Raw genomic sequence first — 23,469 nt, forward strand, 5'->3', positions numbered from 1 at the left:
TTGTGTACCGGATCTTCTACAAGTGCCTGTTCGTGTACTTGTAGAGTGTGGGCACCTGTCTGTGTGCCTACACTTGGGAGGACCGAGCCCGTTCCTTTGCGAGTTGTGCGACCCGGTCTCTAGTACGAGAGTGCCTGCTCGTGTGTGGTCTTGGAACGATAGTTTCGTGTTCACACAACTCCAGGTGTCTAAGGAGTCGGGGCTGGTTGTATTGACTCATTCGATGAGTCCGGGCTTCGACATTCTTCACCTGCAAATACTTGTTTGGGTAATATGCCTTCATATTATGCATTGCATGGATTATTTGGCTAGCAAGCCCTTGGAACTTTGTACACAAATAAAAAACTCCAATAGTATACTTCAATATTGAGGGGGGGTTGGCCCGTTTGCGACCCCAGTGGTAGTGTACAGTGCAGTGCTTCTCTTTTGTAGATTGTCTTGAGCAATGATGTATCTTTAAGTGATTATGTGTATTGTGGCTAGTTCATTTTAGTGTTGATGAGCGTATTGTTCATGAGACGTCGGTGTAGTTTCAGTGGTATCAGCGCGCGGTTGTTTCGCTCTCAGGGGGGAAACAGTTGTTTGGGCATTGAGCATCATGTGAACGGCTGTCATTCACTACGGATAGCCATGCACACTGTGGACAAGGGCCTAGTTCAACTGGCCAAGGAAGTGGCACTCATGCTTCGAAGCTTTGGGAAATAAGCAAATGCATACAAGTTATGTAGAGAAGCAAACACATGTGGAATAACCTTCTCGAGGCAAAGAGAAGATGCTTGAAGATGACCCAGATGTTTTGAAGGTTGAGATGACACACGATGGATTCTATGGCGAAGGAATTGGATGTGAACCCTCGTGAGAGGTGATCTTTGCGTTAAAGAGCTCTCAATTATCTCATACGCAGTGGGGATGTGGTGAAATGATTTGCAGGTGAACTTTGCGTTAAAGAGCTCCCACATGTGGAGATGGGAAATGATATATCTCGTAGGGTTAAATCTTATGTACACAGGGATGAGGCTTCGGTGACTTCAAAGCAAGCCTCCACCCCACATGGGTTGAGAAAAGAAAGAGATGTACATGGCAGATTGAGTGGCAGACATGTTGAAAAAGTACATGTGATGCATTCTTCTCATGGGGAAAGTGATACGTATGTAAGCCGTAGCACTTTGCCTATGGAATTGGCTAGAGAAGGGCCCCATCATGGGCTGAAAGCTATGTATAATGTTGGGACAGCCAAGGAAGACCATGTGTCATCCGCTACTCATGCCACCGAGTATGCCCATGGTGAACAAGTTTCACGTAGGGATCCTTATGTGAATGCAAGTACTAGGAGACCACCGTTGCATGGGCACCTGCCTCCGTGCCACACTTTTCTTGCCATGGACATATGCATGTACCTACTGCTGCCCCATTGGACAAGGGGAAGAGAAAGCTGGAAGATGAGGGCCACCATGCCAAGAGGCTTAAAGAATTTAAAGTAGGTGACAAATCTGTGAAGTTTGAAGCCTATCATGGTGATTATGATGCAAGCAAGGCAATGGCTTTTATAGCCCAGCTTGACATTGCCTTCAGTGATGAGAAATTCTCTGAGATTCGCCATGTAAGCATGCTTCTAAAGGGCTCGGCTACCCATTGGTGGATTACAGAAAAGATTTCTAGCCGTGTGTAGACATTGGTGAACTTCAAAGAAAGATTTTATGCACAGTTTTTGCCTCAAAATGCGGTAGAGAAGATCATGAGCAAACCCTAAACCCTAAACAGATTTTGGAAGATCTATGTGGAGGTCTCTCCATTTTTGTTTGTGGGTGAACTTGAGAAGAAAAGGGAGTTCAAGTTCGGGCTCCAACCGGTCTACAATTTTGGACTTGATACGCATCATAATGCCGCTTTACAAGACTACATTGCAGCCGCTCTTGCCACCGAGCAATTGGAGCACAAATTGCAAGGCAAAGGAGACCATGCATTCAAGGGCAAAGAAAGGGCTGGTCATAGCATACAAAAGAGCGAACAGCATGCGAAACCTTTTGTGAAACATGTAAATAGTGGTGGGAAGGCTGAAAATAAGGAGTCAAAGGATGCCTCTCTGAAAAAGCACAAGTTTAGCCTCACTCTTGAGCAAAGGGAGCAATATGCCAAGGAGGGTAAGTGCTTCTCATGTGGCAGCCAAGATCACATGTTTCGTGAATGTCCTAAGCGCAAGAATAAGGACAATGAGAAGGAGCAAAAGGCTAATGTGCATGCCATTCCCGACGTGCAAGGCATAGTTGTTAGGTACAAAAGTTCGATTTGGTACAGTATGTTCAAATACTTTCGCAGATCGAACCGCTAAATTTTAAAAATAAAAATATGGTGGAGATATCGTCCATTTAAAAAATACATAAAAATATAAATATATATTGTTATACACACATACACATAGATGTAAAACTTAGAGAAGTTCAACTTATCCAAAAGATTAGAAATTTAGAATGTTGCATAGAAAATGAAAGTAGACAAATGTACATGTCAAAGAGTCATGAATATATGAAAAGCCGCAAAATTCGGCATGGGCAAGTATAAAAATGTGAGTACAAAAATGCGGTGAAAAACCTAGCTACTAGGTACTGAAGGTGAGAAGGGCATGCTGCTGCATGGCTAGATAGTAGATAGTAGAGTCTAGACTATAGAGGCTAAAAGCCTATGTCACCATCTATGTCAAGGCTGTCGTTAGGCTCTTCAATATCCTCACTAGAGGAGGATACCTCAGAGCTCCCACTAAAACCCCATCGCTAAGAACATTGCCTTCATCATCATATTTGGGCTCCCTGATATCATCATGAACTGCTAAAGAAGACTCCGCAATGGAAGCATCCTCAACTCTAACCACTCCGAGGATAGAGCTTCGACTCGTGGAGCCACGACTGACATAGGTAGCAACTGGGCGATCAGAGCCTCGGGAGCCAAAAGTAAGAATGGGCCGAACCTGTACTCCACCTCTAGCTCGGCGGCCTCGACGAGTATGGGAGACTCGTCTATCAATCTCCTCTAGCTCTTTGTAGAGCTTCGTATATATGACCTCCTTTTTTGCATTACGCTGTCTGTGGACACTTTTAAAAGTGTCCACTGTTAACTTGAATTTGTTGACGTTTATCTACAAGTTTTGTAATTGATTAGGGAGCCCGGGCTTATTAATAAATCCACAAGTTACAACATATTTCAATTGTAAATAATAAAATATTGAAAGTTATGCAGGTCTAATGTAACAATGTACCTGTCTAGCTTGAGTCATGTCGTGCATTGCATGCACCATCCGTATGTTATTGCGGCAATAGACCAGCTGCTCTAACTATCTTGTGCTCAACAGATTGCGCAACTTCGTATGTGTGAGTGAGTAGGAACTCTAGTTCCTCTCACATGCACCCGAAGAGCAATCCTAATCCACAATAAAAATAAACAATGTTTAGGATTCTAGTATCTACACATAATTATAATTTCTAACTCAATGATAGAGACTAATGCAGATAGAAGACAAGAGTTGGAGGATCTTGCTGTGAGTAGATAGAACCAATATGATTATCCACTACTTACAGTTGCCTATGTGCTTGATTTAGAGTTTCAACACAAGGGGGGACAACAACAGGCAGACGGTGAGGTGGTACGTGGTTGGAATACCACTTTGCAAAGGTTGGTTGGTACTCCAAAGGAAAGACGCAAGGTGAAGAATCAGCTTTGAAACTACCACAACAAAGAGAGAATGTTTGAATGGAGTGACACACAACATGACAAGTTAAAGCTGAATTTTAAACCTTTATTTAAATCTATGTCATTATTCATATGAACCTTTATTTGATGTTTGAAGTGTAATTGTGGGTTTTCAAATTGTCAGTTGTAGGTTTCATGTTGTGGGAAGACCATGGTGCAGAAATGTGAGAGCTTTAGCACCTGGCCATTCGTATTTTGGGGCAGGTGTGCTCTTCATCAGCTTTGGAGCGTTTATGGAGTATCTTTGGTTACATACACTCAAAGAAGAGGAATTGCCTTGGGAGCCAAAAAGTAGATGAGCTCGTCTTTGTTAATGCAAACTTGCGTTTGCTAACAAAGATGAAGCATGAGTACACGCATGATAAATACATTGGCTTTCATATATAGGAGGTAGACAGGGGCTCCATCATTGGTGATGTAGTTGAGGAGGCAGAGGGTGATAAGAAGGTTGTCGACAAGCATAGAAGAGAGGTAGACATCAAAGAAAATGATTGGGTATTGTTGAAACTTGAGAAAGCAAGATTCCGTAAGAGGCCAGGAAAGGAGGGAGCATGCCCTAAGCTCTCTACTAGGTATTATGGACCTTTTAAGATAATCAAGCAGATCAATAAGGTTACTTTTTGGCTTGCATTGCCTGATCATTGAAAGATTCACAATGCCTTTATTGTGCAAGTATGTGGGGATAGAGCTAGAAGAGCCTGTCACACAGAAGAGCCGTGAGAGGTTGATGAGCTAGAGGAAGTTCTTCAACCTGAACAGATTGTGTTTCACAAGGAGAGAAAGCTACCTGCTGGTAAGCTTTCCAGGAGATACCGTGTGAAGTTCAAGAACTATTTGCCTATCGATGCAAAATGGGTTGATGAAGACTACTTTAAAGATTACCCACAACTTCTTTAGGGATATTTGGAGGCTTTTCAGTTGAGGTCAATAGCTTAGAAGCCGGGGGGAATGTCGCCATTTGCCCATGTGGTCTTCCTCTATTTTTGTGCCAAGGCACGGGAGGCTAGGGAGCTTCATGTCGCCCATACTAAGTCTAGGAGTCGCGTCACCTACGGGAGGCTAGGCCTCATGTCACCCGTAGTGTGGCCAGGACGTGGAACCCACTGTCAGTTCCTTGCTCGGGAAGACCCGCTATTTATAGGTTCCAGGAATGGGAGATATTTCGATTGCATAATGCATATGCATGCATCGCTACTTGTTTGAAACTGTTTTTGTGTGACTTGTTTTCGTGCGAATGCCTGTTATGACGTGTCTAGTTCACGAGTAGGGGACGCACGCCTACCCGTGAGCCGTATGATTGTCTTGTATTCTGACATGGTTTGTGGCTGTGAACAGGTGGTAAGTATTCATTTAACCCTTGTTTATTATTGTAAAGGTTTTATAACCTTAGCAGTTCACACTTATTAAAGTTGGGCATTGGCCACTGGCCTAGTGCCCGGGGCCCAAGGATAAAAGTGTGGCCAACCCAAACTTTGGGCACCCACGCATGGCCTCATAATTGTGTGGACACTTAAAGGGAGTGCTCACCATTAATTATGGTGGCCTACACTTTTGATTCTCATTCATCCTTAAATTAAAAAAGTTCTGCTTAAGGAATACCTTTGAGTTGTTGATTTTGTTGCTGAACAGGTTTTGTCGAAGTCCACATGGTGGATGAAGTTGTCGGCAAGCCCCAAGCCAATCAGTGCCATTGCTTTGTCATTCTTGTCCTCCCATATTAGGGTTTGCTGGGCATCTGCTGTAGGCTTCTTGTTTGTTCCTTTGATGATTCTCCACACACCACCTTGCATCAAAAGGAGTCTGATTTTAGTCTGCCATGTAGGAAAGTTTGCCCCAGTAAACTTCTCGATGGCAATGCTGCTCCTATGTGCCTCCATGATTTAGAGGATTAATGTAGCTTCATGTGCCAAGTTGAGAAAGTAAAAACGCGCTCATGTAGTGAAGAAGAACGCATACAAAACACACCTCATGTAGTAAAGAGGAACGCAAACAAAACGCAGCTCATGCGGGAAAGAAAAACGTAGCCATGTGTGATCTTATGGTGGCTACACATGGAGGCAAGAGACGCTTGATGGACACCAAGTGTGGGTAGGCAATAGGGTCTAGAAACACGCACAGAATCAGTGTGGACAGAAAAAAACAGCATCAAAACGTAGAATCCCTAAAAAATGTAGAAAGGTAGATGAGCATGATGGCGTGGAGAGAGAAGGGTTAGCCAGGCATGAGCATGGTGAGATGGAAAACACCGGTGAGAGGTGGATAGGCTAGCTCTGATACCATGTTGAGATTAGATGGTGCTTGAGAGAGAGAGAGAGAGAGAGAGAGAGAGAGAGCAATGGAGAGAGATTGCACAAACACAATGATGAATGAATTATGATAATACCTCCGCCATGTATAGTGCTTTATAGGCATCAAGCCTCATCTCTTGACCTAGAACTTAATAAGTGTTGTTCTAGGGGATGTTCACACCAATGGACACACTAGAGACTCCAAAATACCCAACATTAACTTGTTTTATCAGTCTTGGAACTCTAGCCAAGTATTTGCTTGCTAATCCCTAATCCCGGCGCCTTCTAACCCTCTTGGATTAGGTCCCTAATCCATAGATTAGTGTCCAGGTACATAACAGGTGCAGCCCCGACGGTCCGGAAAAATCTGGAGGAGTAGCCAAGGGAAAACTTTAGCATCTCTTGTACTTGAAATTCAGTTGTAACACATTTTTCTTGTACATAATACAATTATGTATTTTAGGGCTATTATGTGTGGTGTGTGCTTGAATTCCGTTGTTCTCATCTCTCTCTACTCTCAAAACCCTACCACGTAGGCATAAGAGCTCTACATGTACTGTTTCCAAGATCTCATGGGGCTGGTGTGCACAAACATCTACGTGCAAGGAGAGCTTCAAGCTATCCACAAAACGCCCCTCCCTTTGCACGAGTAGAGGAGAGGTAATCTTCTCTTGCATTGAGAAATTACTTCTTGGCCATCACCCATGTCCTATTTTGAGGCACATCAGTTCTACACGATATGGGTTAATGTTAATTGCTTTTTGTTGGTGATGTACATCACCCATATTGACTTGGGGTTTGCCTAAGATAATTAGCTCAGCGAGGATTAATTGGGCTGGAAACCTTGTGTTTTTTCAAAGCTTGCTTGACTCTACTAAAGAAGATGCCTTCGTCTCTTTTCAAGCTATTGAGGATGTGAAGCTTAATAAGTTTGTGAGGCTGTGGCACCTTTCATGCCGCTTGGCTAGGACTTGGTTGCAATGCTTGTGCGATAGTTTGCAGTCTGCAGGTCCAGGTGATGGTGGCCGGCCAGAGTGTTGAAATGCTTCCAAGGGCCCATTCGAGGAAAGAGGAAGTGACGGTAAAGCCAATGTTTTCTCCAACGCGGACAACTCAGAGAATGGAATTGATGGATCATCTACACAAGGGGATGGAAGCCACTTGTAGAATAAAGTGCCCACCTTGCACATTATTGAGTGTGTACTTGTACCTTATAAAAGTACACTTTGACCATTTAAATTACCATGGATTTTTGCCTGCAAAACCAAAACACAAGCCTGTAAACAAAAACAGATAGTTTCACACCACAACCCTGTGGTTGCGTGGTCCTCGAGGCTCGGCGTACCCAGCTCCTTGAGGCACAAATACACTTGCCAATCAGGCATATGTTCCAAACAACATTCATGAATTCCTGGTGTGCACATGCACATTCAAATATGCATATGCACACATACACATTGTACAGGACAATCTCCCGTTCTCATTGCTTGTACTTAGCCTTAGGCTTCAGGTACACTGACCATCATATAACCAGTGAAGATATTCCTTGGGTCTCATGTGTAACTAACGTAACCCAAATTAAGTCCATGGTTGCGTCCCAAGCATCAAACCGTAATTTAACCTAACACTTCCATGGGTCCCATGGTGTAAAACCATCATATAACCCATACAAATCCATGGGTCCCGTGGTACAAAACCATCATATAACCCATAAGAAAATAATGGAAAATGTTATGATAATAAAAACAGGGCTCTCCCTTGTCACTTTATCTTGATGCGGGTTGAACTCCAATTAGTATCCATTTCTTAAGTGTTAGGACAAGCTCAATTTTGCTTGCTTTATCTTGCAAAAAATAACTTAACTCATTAATTTTTCATACTTGTTGTATATTTTCTCAAATGTACTTTTCTTTACGAACGAAAAGATATTTTATTGAGAAAAAGGGGTTTGAGGTCGCCTGCCTTTTGATTTTTCTGCCTCATGTTTGTAAATACACTTGTCCTGATGCAGCTCCAAACGGTGATTTCATTGAAGAGCACTGCTTTCACTTGGTTTGAAAATTATATTCCTAGTTGAAATGATACTAAGTAAAAATGCCTGGTTTTTTGAATTGGCAGTCCTGAGGCTGTTATCAAACGATTTGAGCAGAGAGAACATGCAACCGATGCACATGCAGTTGTGGAATATCTTCGAGCACTTCTTTTGACCAATTCCATCTCGGAGTATCTTCCTGATGAGCGATCTGGGAAAAGTTCGAGCCTCCCTGCGCTGGTACTTTTTATTGTATTTTAGTGTAGTTTTTAAATACAGGGTCTTTACAGACATATTCCCCACTTTAAAGTGGAGATCTTACACACCATGGGAAATCCTCCCCCCCGTCCAACTCCCATGCGGCTGATGGGCATGGTTGATGTCTGTAAGGATTCTTATGCAACAAGGCATGGATGTTCATCTAGGTGGCTTGGGTGCCAAGTTGAACATATGAGGTTTTTTTTCATATTACTGGTGGCCCCTATTTATTTTTGTGCACTTTCAACTTCTTTTCCAGCTGCAAGAATTGAAACAGCGTGCAACAGGAAGCCTGGATGAACCTTTCCCCACTCCGGGCATGACAGACAAGCATCCTCTGCATGTGGTGATGGTCAGTTTGTGTAGTTATTGTCTAGAAATCAGGGTGTTATTGCATCGGATAAACTTATTTTAGTTTTAGCATTGCATGTGTTTGAAAGTCTATATTTTTGACACTTATATATTTTTGTCCTCCACAAGAAAATTTTCTTCTTAAGGCAAGAGTAATGCGTGCGCTTACCTAACTTACCGTCTTGTTCTTGGTGATATTTCCTCTCATGATGGGGCTCTTGGGCCTTTTGATTTCCGCCTAGTCTAGCCCTTCCCTGTTATGTTGACATGCATGTGACAGGAGTTAGTGATGCATGAGAATTACTTGTGTCTTTATAGTGTTCGTGGTTCTGTTATCATCAAGAGTTGGAGGTAAATGTGTCTTATTAGCCTTTGCTGTTTTGTTATCATCTTGTCGCATGCTTCATTCCGAAACAGGATGCATGTGTCATGTCTACTGGTTAACATCAGGGTTAGGGTTAGAGTCTAGTAGGGTGCTGGCCATTGTGAATGGTATTTCATAATAAAGAGACCGAGACCCAGAGTGTAGGTAAGGCTAGAGATGCACATTGGTAGTGTTGGTGCATGCATGTGAAGGATTTCAAGTCCTTGAGGCAGATGGACTACAGGTTGGGTAGAAGAGAAGCAATTGTGCACAGCAAAGGAAGGGGAAAACTTAGCTTGGCCATTTTTTATAGCAAGAGGATCAGTGGGGCAGCCATTGGGGGGAGCCTAAAACGCCCCCAGCCAGGGTCTGGGCATGTGAAAATGCTTAAAAGGGGTGGTTAGGGGTTACCTTGTATTTTGCCAATGAAATGTGTGTGGAGTCTCTATCTTTGTTATCGACAATTTCTTACTTTATATGCCACAAAACCAGTCAAACACTTGTGTTTGGAATTGCTGATGCAGTGCATTATCCCTTGGTTTCAGGTTGACGCAAAAGGCGCAAACAAGTCAATGCGCTTTGTTCAGGAGCTTATTTCCACATGTTTGTTCATGATATTCTTTAGTGTAATGTGGTATGCTTCTCTCTCTCTCTCTCTCTCTCTCTCTCTCTCTCCCCCTCCAGTTACGTGTGTAGAATTAGGTTGAGTCTTCCCTCGCGTTTCTTTATTTTTTTGGCAGGGTAATGTTTGCAGCATTTTTAAGAAAGTATGTGAGTAGCATGGGTGGTATGGGTCCATCAACTGGCATCAGCACTAGCACTGCATATGCTCCTAAAGAGTACAGCAAGGAGAATCTTCCAGAAAAGGTGTGCCATTCTTTCCATTGTTTTGGCAATTTGGGCAGCTAATTGTGTTGTGATTCTTTGAGTAGAAAGAGGCATTTAGTATAGATTGAGTTTTGTTCACATTTAAGGTTGCACCAGGCATGCTTGGTATGTTATGTCCTTGGCTGGGTTGCATTAGGATTTGACCATAGGGGTCAGACTAGCCCATGCGAGAAATATATCCGAGTGTGGTGACAGAGTCATGGGTAATGCGTGGTATAGGAGGACTAGACATGGATGTTAAGTGTCTTGACAAATTTGATTTAGGCCCACTATTCTGTAGCTTTGGGCAAGCATGGCATACAGCCTTGCAGCACTTGCACTCGGGGTGGGAAAACCATGACACAATTGTGTGCATTATCTTTCCTTTGGGGGTGCGAATTTGTAAAAGACTACACCACCGAACAGTAGCCATGTAGTTTTTGGTGTATTTAATCAGCTCTTTAAGGCAGCTGGACGCAAGCTCTGACAAGAGTCTGACAGGAGGCTGCATCCTGTCTGAGGGCGGGTTCTTTTAGCTTTTGGGACATAGCCACCCTAAGTCGCCACACACGAGTCATTGAAGCGCAGGGATGTGGATTTTTTTCAAGTGCTCTAACTGTAATTGCATCTTGTCGGGTCTTGTAGACTAGGTCTTCTGTTGCTGGTAAATATAAATATAAATATAAATAAATAAACAAATGTATTTGGAGTAGCAAACCAATTATGTAAAAACTTCTCATTGGCTGTCAAGTATAAGTTTTTTCTTACATTTTTTGGAAGGTTCTATTTTCTTTAAAAACAGAATACAAAGACTTTCAAAGATGTGAAGGGCTGTGATGAAGCCAAAGAGGAGCTGGAAGAGATTGTAGAGTATCTAAAAGATCCTGCCAAGTTCACCCGACTTGGTGGCAAGTTACCCAAGGTACGCTATAATGGGGTTGCAGGTGAGAATTATGCATGCGCACATCTTGCACATGAGTGTATTATGTAAATCTTGTAAGACTGATGGATACATACATGTATGCCGCGCTTGAGGGTATGGATATCTATGATCTTACTTGGCTCGCCAAAGAGGCTGGCCTGGAGCAAATGTAGAAGCGGGCTGTGTGCTGGGCAAGGTTGATGTGTACGTACTGTACGTTGTGTATATGTACGTACTGTACGGTGTTCCGTACAGTAAAATTTTTTATGTACGTAAAAATACGTACCATTGGCAAACAATAGGACATTCAACACCTTTCTACATTTAAGGTACATAAAAGTTTGAAACATTCAAGAATCAAAATAAACCAATTTGCATGTAGTATGTACTAATTTCAAAACACACATCATATACTTGACACAATGGCTGTCAAGACAAAATAGCAAATGTCTGATGTCAACCTAAAAGGCTCATACTAGAGCATACAAATAACAAATCATAAATGTCTGATGTCAAGAGTCAAGACTCAAAAGTAAAAAACACTAAGCAATAACAAAGAGTCTCGACTCGACTCTCGAGACTCTACTCTTTGAATCTCAAAACTCCTCATCGGATGAGGATGATGACACTCCTGAAGAGAGCAAGTCCCCATCTGTCAGGACGTTGCCCTCTTCATCATACTCTGGCTCTGCCATCATACTCTGCTGTCCTGGATCATCATCCTCCGTAGGCTGAATGAGAGGAACAGCCTCATTTGCCCGTCTCCGAGGAGTACGGACAGGAAGCTTTCCTCGCCGAATGGTCTCTCGTCGTGAAACTTCTGGACCTGCATCTCGCCCGACTAACGGGAGACTGAGAACTCGCGCACGTGACCTCGTCACACGTCGATCCACACTCTCCAGCTCTCTGTGCAGCATGCGAATAATCTCCTCCTGATCGTTTCTCACAAGCTGCTGCTGCTGCTGCTCAGTCTCCTCTGCACTCCCCTCCGAGACCAACTTCAATTTCGATGGATCTGTCTGTTAAAAAACAAAATGCAATTCAGTGTTCACATTATTAACAGCGTAGAAAGTAGTAATTAGTAATTACAAATATTCGCTTGAGCCTTGTAATATGTATAAACGCTAGCCCAAAGTTTCAACTTTCTAACCTGCTTGGGTGTCCCCAAAGCGTGGTAATCTCGCACAAGCTTCATATTTGCTCGGCAGTAGACCAATCTCTCTAGCTGTGCAGTGCTGAGTCGATTACGGATCTTCGTGTGAATTAGCGAATAAGCGCTCCAATTGCGCTCGCATCCACCAGCAGAGCAATCCTACATGTCACATGTGCATTGTGACGTGTCAATGGTGACAAATTACAATGGACATTGGACATGGTCATAGACAATAGACATTGATGATTGGACAATGAACCATGGTCCCAGGTCCAAAACACATGTATGAAAAATGTAAAGATAGAAAACTTTACCTGTGAGAGGACACGTAAAGCGATACGAGTGAGCTTTGGAAGACCTTGTCTTCCATAACTCTGCCACCATGTAAGAGAGAACTTCGTTGCCTCCGGCCTCAACGCCACAGCTCTAGTAAAGGATGACCCTAAATTATTTTCATAGCTTGCGAGCTCTGCATCAATGTCCAACTGCTCATCCTCCTCGCAAATCAAGCCAATGTACGCATCCTTGCCCTGTAGTAGACTCCTGTCATTAAAAAGAGTTGGCTTCTTGTAGAAAGGATGAAGCAATGCAGCCATCGCATGAATGGGCCGACTCATAAATGTCCATCTCTTGTCTACAATAGCCAAGATCTCTTCCCGACTGTAAAAGCATTGACGCAACATTAGTTAACAGGCTGAATTTTGATTATAGTATTTACTATTATACATTATAGTATTGTACTAAATAGTTCATAGACTCGAGAGTAATCATTGCAGAAGCAAGTACATACCGATCAAGCGCCAGTGATCTGCAGCCTCTGATGTGTGTCTTCATCTCTGAGAAGAGATGATAGACTAGGCCCATGGTGGAGCCCTCCATGTCTGTGACACGCAGCAACACATAAATTGGCTGCAATGCTACTATCATAGCCTGCACCTCCGACCAAAAGGACTCATCAAGCACCCGCCGCTGTATGTATCTAGTGGACTCCTCCTGTGCGTGATGCATCTCTCTCCACTTCGGGTCCACTACTGTCTGTAGAAGTGGATCCCTCACTGCATAGAGTCGCTGCAACACAAGATACATATATGCAAATCTGGTCTTCAAGGGCCGCACCATGTCAAGTGTACTGTGACTCCTAAAGATAGCCAATGCCTTGTGCTTTTTGCGAAAAAAAGTAGTCATTTTTGTGGCATCGGAAACAATAGGCAACACCCATGTTAACTTCCCAATGTCCTCCATCAACAAGTCAAGACAGTGAGCTGCACATGGAGTCCAGACAATGTTCTTAAACTCTGCCTCAATCATCTCACCCATAGCCTTGCAATTGGAGGCGTTGTCAGTAATAACCTGCACCACATTCTCTGGGCCAACCTCAAGTATAGCCTGCCGGATGTGCTCATAGATAAACTGACCTGTAATCCGCTCTCCAGCCTTTCCTGCATCAACAGCACGCAAGAAGTACGTGCCAAGGCAAGACGACACAAGAATATTAATGATGTGTCGCCTACGAATGTCACTCCAGCCATCTGAAATGATGGTGCACCCAAACTGCCCCCAACCTGCCTTCACTGGTACCAATGCCTTATCTATCAATGCTTTCTGCTCCTCAAGCGTAGTGGTCCTCATCTTATTGTATTCCAACCCCGACCAATCCTCTGTGTGTCCAACCTGGGCTATGGCTCTGACCATCCTCTGCCACTGCTCAGTCCTCAAGACATGAAAGGAGATGTTGCACTCAATGAGAGTGCGAGCAATCTCCATCTCAGCCACTTTCTGGCGCTCCTTCACCCAAGAAAGAGAGGCAACTCGAGAAGGCAAGGTAGTCTGCCTTGGTGCATGCATCTCTCCATCATCCTCCACATAGTCCTGCTGCTCATGCATGGTACGAGCCCTCTTCCTACTACCAGTGGGCTGCTCCTCCTGAACCTGTGAAGAACCACCCAAGTCTCCCAAGAGTGCATCATGGAGAGCATCCTGTGTCTGTTGACTACCTTTCACCTTTTTCCCTGCACCCATTGCTGGAAAATTCTCAGCAATCAACTTATCCCTAATGTCCTTTGGTACTGCCTTGCACCCTGCACAGTTATTGGTTGTGCCAATGCCTGTCAAGTGCATAACGACGCGAGAAATGGTACTGGTGAGCTGAAAGTTGCAATACTTGCATTGCCATCGTCGCGTGCCAGATCCAGCTTGCCCTGGCGTGTTGACAATGCGGATCACATTGGTGTGCTCTTGCCAATACGGGTTAGTTGGCTTAGGCATGATGGCTCTTGAGACTTTTGTCTGCACCTGCCAAGTACGCAGCACATATGCAAGAGAAAGAGATAAGACTCAAGACTCAAGAGGGAGAGAAAGAGAGAGAGAGGAAGATGCTCAGTTTACCTACACGCACGCCTGGCGGCAAATTTCCAACGCTGTGGTCGCCTGGGCTTTTTCGAAATCTTCCTGCTATCGCCTCTCTGTAACGCACGCTCTCTGGAGTGTAATAATTAAACTTGAAAGGCCTAGTATGTACCCAAAGGCAGCCGCCAGGCGGGCGCCCATTTAACACGCTCGGCGATTTTCAGCATTAAAAAACCCACACGTACGGATCGATCCGTACGTGTACGGATCCGTACAGTACGGCCGTACGGTACGGATCAGATCCGTACGTACGTATATATCAACCATGGTGCTGGGGAGCTATCCTCAATCATGAAAACCAGAGTAGAGGCTTTGAGGAAGGCTATTGTTGAAGCTAGGAGCTGGAGGTCTGCTTCGGAGAAGAGGCAGGGGGTGGTGGCATCGGCTGGTCTTGGCCAAGGATGATGGAGTGGCTGCCATAAAGTCCTTTTGAAGGGGTGAAGACCAAAAGAAGCCAACACCTGCCGAAATAAAGCAGTCCAAATGCTGAAACCTGCTGCGAAAAATGCTGATGGGGGGGAAGTGGGGCAGAGGCGTGTGAAGAGGACAACTGGGGGGATTCACAGGAGGGAGAGGGAGGAGACACTGAGGCTGGAGAAGGCGGCAAGGAAAAGCTGCAACATGGGCGAAGGAGGCAGTGGGACGAAGAGGAGGCTAGGGCAGCAGAAAGGAGGAGAGCGGTGAAAAGAGGGAGGGAGGTGAGGTTAGAGGGCGGTGGCGCAACAGAGGGTAGGGCAGAGGCGGGGGCTAGGGGTGCGAAGTCCAGGTGGAGGGCAGAGGGGGGGCGCAAGGAGGAGAAGGGGGGATGGCACAGAAATGCTCAAAAGGGGGGGGGGGAGCGTGTGTTTTAACTCCATATTCTAGACTGATTCAACAGCGTCCACAAAAGATTGCAGTCGGAAACTCCAAACATCCCGTTTATCCAATCCATAAAGAAGGTCACCTTTCTTCTCCAAGTTTCCTTGTTGGCAAATGTGAGTACGCGTTATGAGAATCAACACAGGCCTCGAACTCATCCTCCAGGCAATTGAGATCTTGCTGCGGCTTGAATCCTCTTTCATGGCCTGATTCAATGTATGATGAATGGCATTTGTTGGTTGCCAAAAGGAAGCCTCCTTTGTGTTAGCAGAACAAACCCACAAATTTGTTGCAGTAGTGGTTAATTGTGGAATTCTACTTTTGAGTTTTTTTTTTCCGAGAAAAGATCCTTTCATTAGTTATATAAAAACGCCCGTAGGGCTACAAAAGATCTCTCCTACTCATAAGAGAAACAGAGCAGTGAATACAGCATGGCAGCCCGGGAGACTCTCCCTAGGTGCTGCAAAATACAAGCATCAGTACAAAGGACTGAGAGGCTAAATCATACAATAGGGGGGGGGAAGAGCCAAACAGGTGGCCTGTAGTGCCAACGGGGGGATCCCGTGTGTAAGGTGTAGAAGGGGCCACAACGCCAAGTGGTGTGAAAGGCATGGTGCCGCAAAATCGCCTCATCCGAGTCTCCCCGGATGCGGTCGTACTGTCCTCGCAGGGTGTGGATCAACTCCTGCCAAATCCCCTGTACAGTCTCTGCTGGTGGCTCCAATCTCCCCTCAAAGGCCGTAAAGCACCGAGCCCTCCAGGTGAACCAGATGGTGAGGCTGCTGAGGAGCTCCCATCGTAAATCCCGCTCCTGTGTCCAGCTAGCGGACGAGAAATCCGGTGCCGGAACCAGGCGAGGCTGGCCTCTAATAAATCTGATGGCCTGACTGCCCTGCTCCATCTCATAGCCCATAGCAGGCCCTGACGAAGTCGACCAAGCAGCGGCACCCCACGTAAACATACCCTCTGGAGAGAGGGGAGCCAGAATACGCAGCATCCGCAGCCAAATCTGCTGCGCCTGAGGGCAATCCCAAAGGCAGTGTCTCTGTGTCTCCATAGGGTGGCCGCATCGGACGCAGGCCGCCGGAAGACCGCTGTAAACAAGCCAAGTGCCAACTGCTGAGCCCCTGTGGGCGACCAGCCACTGAAAAGTCGAGATCCTGCGGGCCTGTCGACTAGCCCAGAGCCGAGCCCAAAAATCCTCCAGGAACTCCTGTGAGAGTCCCTGTAGCCGCCAATGCCCTGCTGCCGCTGGAGAGACCGTCCTCCTCGCCGTCGTCAAAATATGCCGCCCTAGCTGAACAGTATACTGGAAAAAGGTAATCTCTGTGGCCTCAAGGGATGCATAAGGATCGTGCCACTCGTACTCCCCGGGGTCCCACTGTAGCCGGGCCAAGGGGCGCGCTGCATATGCCCATATGCGCCAATCCGGGAGCACATCAGCAGGATCGGGGTCTATATGCCACTTCCGAGAAGCGGCGGCCACTACCCGAATCCTCTGAAAGGTGCACTCTGCAACCAAAGGCGACTCCACCTCCACTCGTTGGAGTCTGCCCTCATCCTGAATCTCATAGTAGAGGCAACTGCCATCCTCAGTGCAAGCTCTGACAGCAATCAGGATCTCCAACTGTGTAAAGGCTCCCATCCACCATGGGGTCACTGGCTCGAGAGGCGTGAACCACTCCTCTGTGAGTGCCTCCTGAATATCATCTCTCATAATCAACCCCCCTTTGAAGTGACTCAGCCTCTCCACCTGGATCTCCTTTGGGAGACTGCAGAAGGCGTGCCAGTCTCCAAAACTACGAGCTGGGCCTGCCGCTAAAGGCCCCCAGGCTAAACGAGGCCGAGAACCCAGCATATGACCCTGTTCTGTGCGAACCGTTGGGCTCCAGATGAGCGGCTGTCTGGCCCGCTCCTCAACACAAGAAGGAGGTCGCTGAGAGAGCCCCGGTCTCAGCAGCTCCCAAGCTCTCAGGATACTCAAATCAAATCTGTCCTCCCGTCCTCTACTGAGGCCTGCCCTCCTCATCTCTATGAAGATCCAGCGAATCTTTGGTGCCCAAGTGCCCCCTGCTGGGGGCGCCCGAGCCTGCAGCCGCTGAAAGAGGAGCTCTTTCCAAGGCTCAGCGCCTGGAAGCAACCCCCGAACAATAAGCTTCCCCAATAAAGCTCTGCTCTGATCGACTGGATCTATAATGCCCAAACCTCCCTGAGCCAGCGGAAGTGTAATAACTGCCCATGCAACCTTTGCCCGAGCTGGCTGACCGTCCCGCCCACAGAAAGTTTCTGATCAGCCTCTGTACCTGGCTGATGCAAGAGCTCGAGAAGATCCAGCAAGACGTAATGTACCACATGATCGCTAACAGCACCTGATTTGCCACCACCACCCTCCCAGCCAAGGATAGTCGAGCTGTACTCCAATACAAAAGCTTCTTCCAAATGCTCAGAAGAAGCGGGGCAATCTGCTGCTCAGGTGACAAATCTAGGCCAATCTGGCATCCCAAATACCGCACTGCTGTGCCTGGAGGAATCCATCTAAAACCGGGGTCCGGGCTCCATGCCGGAGTGGGAGCACTACTGATCCAAAAGGCCACTGTCTTGCGCCAATTGATCAATGCTCCCGAAGCTGCACTAAAAACCTGGAGCGACTGCTCGGCCCGAAGAAGATTGGCCTCTTGGCCATGCAAAAATAAGCCTGTGTCGTCTGCAAACTCAGCATCAAGCAAGTCCTCCCCCCGGACTGGGAGCTGAAGTCCTCTCAAACCAACCTCCTCTGCCGATGTAATGAGGCAAGGCTACGTCTCAGCCGATGCTCCCTCTCGCGAATCTCTCCCAGCCGTGTCAAAGCTGCAGCGTGTAGAAAAGAGCTAAGCTCGATGAGTCCCTGGGCACACTGGCCTGCTGCATCTTGGTCAGAGCACTGACTATCATGCCAGATCCTCTCAATGTCCTCAGCGAGACTAGGATCTGTAAGTACTCTCTCTGGGATCCTCAACTGCAAGCTGGGCTCCCGGGTCCTCTCCTCCCATGTCAGGATAACTGGTGCATGATCTGAAAATGAGGTGCCAGCGAGAATGCCGACGGAGCGCCCTCGCTCCCCTAACCAGTCGCCCACATAAAAGCGATCAATCCGTGATAGATTAGTCCCTCCCTGTCGGCGATCCGACCGAGAGAAACTAAGACTGTCCTGAGAACGGGTGAAGGCCCCATGCTGCCATGCATCAGTGATCCTCAGTGTCATGCAAAACCGGTCCCAAGCTGCAAGCTCCGTGCCGTGCACTATAACATGACTGCCTCCCACCCTATCGGCCGGGTCCTCAAGCATGTTGAAGTCTCCCCCGACACACCAATGTGCGGCCTCTGGCAATGCATCCGTAACCTGGGTCCAGAACTCTGCTCTGGCACTAGCATGATTAGGCGCATAGACGTTGAGCACGCCCAATAGCTCATCATGTATCCTCAGAATGACATACTGTGCTCTACCAGGCACAATGATCCCTCGATCCACAATGGCCTGCCGCCATACATCTGCAATGACCATGCAAACTCCTCCCTGTCCACCCAAAGGACCAAACCCTGCAGACCAAAAGGTATCCCATCTACCAGGCATCACCGAACCATATCTCCGGATCCTGCTCTCACCCAAGTGGTGCTCCTGCATCATCAAAATATCAATGCTGCCACCAACCAGGCATCTCTGAAGCTCCTGCCTCAAGCAACCTCGATAGCGTATAAAATGTGCTCCGCCCAGGCCCTGTACATTCCATGAGATGATCCTCATGGATGACCCGCTGAGGTAGATGCTGTCTCAGCCGTGCGACGGGCCTTCGCAAGCAGCTTGGATGGAGAGTAGTCCCCATCCGAGCGGCTGCGAATCTGCCCACCCGGTGTACTGGAAGAATCCCGGATCAGGCGCCAGTGGCTGTGGCCCATGGCGACTGCCTCCCGCTCTAACAGAGCAACCTCGTGTATACATACATATCCAGGGTCGCGTGCTAAGTCTGCCACTATACGCACGACCAAATGACGAATCCCTGAGGCATCCACACTCCCGGGATCCAAGAAAAAATGAGCCAACTCCCAGAGCCGGCCTATCACATCTGTCACCTCCAGGTCGCTCACATGATGAGAAAACTCAACTGCCTGAGTCTTCAAAGTGCTAATAGCGAGCTCTAGAGTCCATTCCCGGTCGCAAGGGCCACAGAGAGGGAACGAGAAGGCCACTGCTGAATCAAGTGCCTCCTTCCCGCGGGCCAGAGGTATCACTACATGAACTCGGATGGGTGCTGGCTCATGGGGGCCCTCTGCTCCAAAAAGCCGAGTGAAGGCGTAACCGAAAGCCTCCGATCGCTGTCTAACACCGAGGCGACTCAGCCGACTGCGGATAGATGATATCCGTGAAGCCCGGATCGGCATGGTAGGTCTCCTCTGTGGTGCTCGAGCGAGGTCGGTGCTCAGCGCCCTCCGGACTGCGGGCGAGCGCCAGGGGACTCCCGGGAAGGCGAGGCGGGTGGGGGGGGAGGAGGGGGGGGCGAGGGGGGCGAAGGGGGAACCGCTGTCGAGACCAGAGCGGGGGCGGGAGGAGGCGAAGGTGGGAGCGAGGCAGTGGGAGGGGATGGGGGTGGGGGTGGGGGTGGGGGGGTTGAAGGAGGGGGTGCTGGCATCTCCTGGTCCTCAGTCGCTGCAGGGGTCTCCTCCTGGAGGGGAGCAAAGCTGTTCCTCACGGGAACCCAGTGAGGCTGAGACTGTGGTTGTTGCTGCAGCGGTCTCTGTGCGTGCTGCTGTGACTGTCTCCCTCGGCGGCGCCCCTGTCCAGGCTGCCACTCCGAGGTCTCTGTGGCCTGAGCAGGTGTCCCGGAGGCAGCCTGCCGTGCCGCATCTGTGGGCGGGCCATCAGGGGCCTGCTGCTGTGGTGAGGGTCGAGGTCTCCTGCGAGGGCAGGCCTTGGCCAGATGGCCGACCTGCTTGCATATGAAGCACTGGTTCGGGAGCCCCGAGAACTCCACTCTCTGATCAATCCATCCCCCGGTAGCTGAATGACCTTAGGAAGGGAGGAGATGTCAGACACCAAAACTCTGACGGAGGGTAGCCCAGCTGCTCTGGCCACCACTGAAGCTGCTGTGGGGCCAGTCTCGAGTACCGAGCCCACCAATGCTCCTAGCCGAGAGAGAAGCGGAAGATACTCCCGGCGGAGTCCATGGAAGCAAACTGTAACATGAAAAAGGCGCTCTCCCTGCTCAGCCGCTGCTGGATCAAAGCCATGCTGCCAAGGTCTGAAGAAAGCCCGAGCACCCCTGATGTCAAGGGGACTCATGGCAAGGACCTTGGCCACACTCTGGGCGGTCTCGAACTCGATCTGATAATGTCCCCGGCCCAGAAGCTGTACGTCCAGGATCTTGCCCACATCTGCAAGAAGGCGGGCGTGGAGAAGATCCCGGAACTCCCCTCTGTTGGGGCGAGTGCCGACTATACGGCAGATGGTGGAATGGGCCTGAAGGCGTTCCACCTCTGCGGTGAGGCTCGCTTCCTCTTCCGGTGAAAGAGAAAGCCTGATGGGGGGGTCCTCGGGGGCGGGCGAGGGGGCTGCGGATGAGTCCCTCTGAGGCGAGGCGGGAGGAGTCTCCATCAGAGTCTGAAGCTTAGGCGTAGGCAAGGCGAAAGTGGAAATCCTGCAAGAAACGGGCTGCACACAGAGAGGCGGAAGACCGGAGGAAAAAAAAAAGAAAAGAAAAGAAAAGAAAAAAGAAAAGCAAAACCCCCTGGGGGGCGGAAGTCGGCACGAAGAGGGGGGGGGGGGGGGGGGGGGATGGCGAAGGATAAGGGGGGGGGGGGGCAGCTGCGCGAGTGAGGGGCGGGGAGGAGAATGCTGGCGAGGGGGGGTCGGGGCGATGCAGAGGTGAGATGGGCGCGAAGAAGGGGATGGGGCGAGAAGGCGAGGAGGCGAGGAGGGAGGGGGCGAGAGGGCGAGGAGGGTGCGCAGCAGCGAGGGAGGGGGGCGCAGCAGCGAAGCAGGCGAAGGGGGGGAAGAAAGAAGGGCGGTGGGCAGAGCAACGAGGGAGGGGGCGCAGGAACTACAGCAGGCGGGGGGGGGGGGGGGGGGGGGGGGGGGCAAGAGCAAGCGCAATGGCGGGGGGCGCTGGTGTGCAGGCCGCGCAGGCAGGGACGGGGCGTAGCTTCAGCGAGCGGGTCTTAGACCTTCTACTTTTGAGTTTAAATATTTTGTTTTTGTTATGGAATATCATGTTCCTGAAGTAATATCGCGTTTTCTGTTATCAGGGTGTTTTGCTCACAGGTCCTCCTGGAACAGGAAAGACTCTTCTTGCAAAGGTGGTTTTTTTCTCTCTTTCTAAGTCTAGCTCTCCATGTATCTCGGTGGTGTACACATTTGGGACGCTAAATGTTTATGATTAAAAAACATGTTTTTTAAGAAATCATTTTTTTTTGGTTGGTTGGTGTAATGTCACAGGCAATAGCTGGCGAAGCCGGGGTTCCATTCTTCTACCGTGCAGGTTCCGAGTTTGAAGAGATGTAAGAATGCCTTCTCTTGCATTCATGCAGTGCATGATTGTAATGGTCTCTGTCATGGTCTATGGTTGAGGGAAGACAAATTTCAGCGGTTGATTCAAGATGAATTACTGAGCGAAATCAGTATGCGATTTTGCCAGCTCGGTATGCTGGAATGTCTTCCCAACCTCTGAGTTGTCGCTCCTTGCCTGATCAGCATGTCACAATCAGCACGAGATGTTGACTTATCAGGTTGCTTTTTCTCCTGAAGCTCTTGACGGTGGTTTTTGTGTCAAGATCTTTGAGCCCAAGATACATGCCCGCCATAACCTCAGGAAGAAGAATAAGCGCATTGAGTATGGTTAGAAACCTTGGGAAATAAGGGGCTGTTGCGTGGCCACCTAATGGAACTAGCCGTTGTCAGCACCAGCCAAATGAAGAAAGAGCACTTGCGTGCGCAGTAGTGGAAGAGAGATTGCTGGGAAGTGCAGAATGGCGAAAAGCTTTGTGGATGGAAGCATTGTGGAGAAGAATAGTATTGTGTGATAGGATTGTTGCAAAGAAGAGAGTGTGAGAGAACCACGGGGTCTTTTGGTGTAGAAGCTCTGTGTAACTTGCTGTTGAATCAACTGTTTTGTTTGGGAAGAAGACGCAGGAATTGGTGTGAGAAAGCTGGGTTCTGTCCAGAGCAGAGGGTGCAGGGGTGACAAAGGATCTTGTAGGATGGTTGGTGCCCTAGGATCTCTGAGTTGCAGCTCTGTTGGAACTTGGACCAGCCCAAGGCTTTTCTTTAACATATCCCTTGCTTATTGTATTAGGGGAAGGTGCACGATTTTCTTAGCAGATAGTTGTGACAGAAGCCTCTGTCCAACCACATGGTCTTCTTCTTGCCCATGTCATGTCCAGTCAATTATTCATGCTTAACTTTGTGGATAACATCCTGTTTTGGAATGAAAATTTCTTGCTGAGTGGGCTGAATGCTTTTCCTCGTCGTCCATGACTAGGATTGATAGTGGGCCCCAAGGTGGAAGTCCAGCTTGTGTTTGAACAAAGGTCTCTTTTGCCCCACTTTTTGGCAAATTAAGCGACACCAGCTCAGCGGTTTCACAAGACATCCGCCCTCCCATTTCTGAACCCAGCCTTAGTGGTGATCATCAATATGGACATCAGTCCCAAGAAATGATATTGGAGGGGCTGAAAGGCTTGAGAGGCATGTGTCCCCGAGTGCATGTGTCACAACTAGCTGTGTTATCCTCCTCCACACCTGTAATGGGCAATGGCCCATGTTCGAGCGAGGTCATGTGTGTCATCTCATCCATAATTCCTATTTTGCTGGGTGATTGCCCCACGTTGGTGCAATTCACCCACACATGATTTCCACTGACTAAGTGTGCCTATATCCCATGCGTACAAGCCACTTATGTAGTGCGTATCTGGGGGTGTCGTCAGTCTTAAGAAGAGCTTGATAATCATATCATCTGCCATGATGCACACAGGCCAGCTGCAGTCACAGTTCTTGGGGCAATGAAGTGGAACCAATTTTTTTCATAAAGGTCTTTAGCTTTCTGAAATCATTAATGTTGATCTGCTTTATGCAGGTTTGTTGGTGTTGGTGCACGGCGTGTGCGTGCTCTATTTCAGGCGGCTAAGAAAAAGGTGAATAATCAATTTTATGTATGTATGTACGTGTATATGCACATGGATAGACAGATTTATGGATGCACG

The 23,469-nt window shown here is 48.0% G+C and overlaps 2 protein-coding genes across 2 annotated transcripts in view; one reads left to right on the plus strand and one right to left on the minus strand.

The window, feature by feature from the left end:
• Positions 1–23,469, plus strand: part of LOC147636567 (ATP-dependent zinc metalloprotease FTSH 9, chloroplastic/mitochondrial-like) — a 40,068-nt gene that overhangs the window by 13,238 nt on the left and 3,361 nt on the right. The window contains exons 2-9 of the mRNA XM_086799994.1: positions 8,148–8,301; positions 8,579–8,671; positions 9,580–9,668; positions 9,775–9,901; positions 10,704–10,823; positions 21,517–21,567; positions 21,707–21,768; positions 23,343–23,400. Coding sequence (XP_086656120.1) covers positions 8,148–8,301; positions 8,579–8,671; positions 9,580–9,668; positions 9,775–9,901; positions 10,704–10,823; positions 21,517–21,567; positions 21,707–21,768; positions 23,343–23,400 — 754 coding nt within the window. The remainder of the gene's footprint in view (positions 1–8,147; positions 8,302–8,578; positions 8,672–9,579; positions 9,669–9,774; positions 9,902–10,703; positions 10,824–21,516; positions 21,568–21,706; positions 21,769–23,342; positions 23,401–23,469) is intronic.
• LOC147636568 (uncharacterized) lies at positions 11,273–14,383 on the minus strand. The gene is made up of 4 exons (XM_086799995.1): positions 12,767–14,383; positions 12,291–12,636; positions 11,974–12,135; positions 11,273–11,842 (listed from the first exon to the last, which is right to left on the minus strand). Exons 1-4 carry the CDS (start codon positions 14,239–14,241, stop codon positions 11,420–11,422), a joined length of 2,406 nt encoding a protein of 801 aa, XP_086656121.1. The 5' UTR covers positions 14,242–14,383; the 3' UTR covers positions 11,273–11,419.

Source organism: Cibotium barometz, chromosome 7, assembly GCF_041138505.1.
Source record: "Cibotium barometz isolate CiBa-2024 chromosome 7, ASM4113850v1, whole genome shotgun sequence".
Classification (NCBI taxonomy): domain Eukaryota; kingdom Viridiplantae; phylum Streptophyta; class Polypodiopsida; order Cyatheales; family Cibotiaceae; genus Cibotium; species Cibotium barometz.

Bases quoted from the DNA above. Each gene is read 5' to 3' on its own strand.
- LOC147636568 (XM_086799995.1), bottom strand. From the start codon at position 14,241: ATGCCTAAGCCAACTAACCCGTATTGGCAAGAGCACACCAATGTGATC. The intron at 12,637-12,766 runs GTATGTACTTGC...ATGCTTTTACAG, and splicing joins AGATCACTGGCGCTTGATCG to TCGGGAAGAGATCTTGGCTA. The intron at 11,843-11,973 runs GTTAGAAAGTTG...GTTTTTTAACAG, and splicing joins CTTTGGGGACACCCAAGCAG to ACAGATCCATCGAAATTGAA.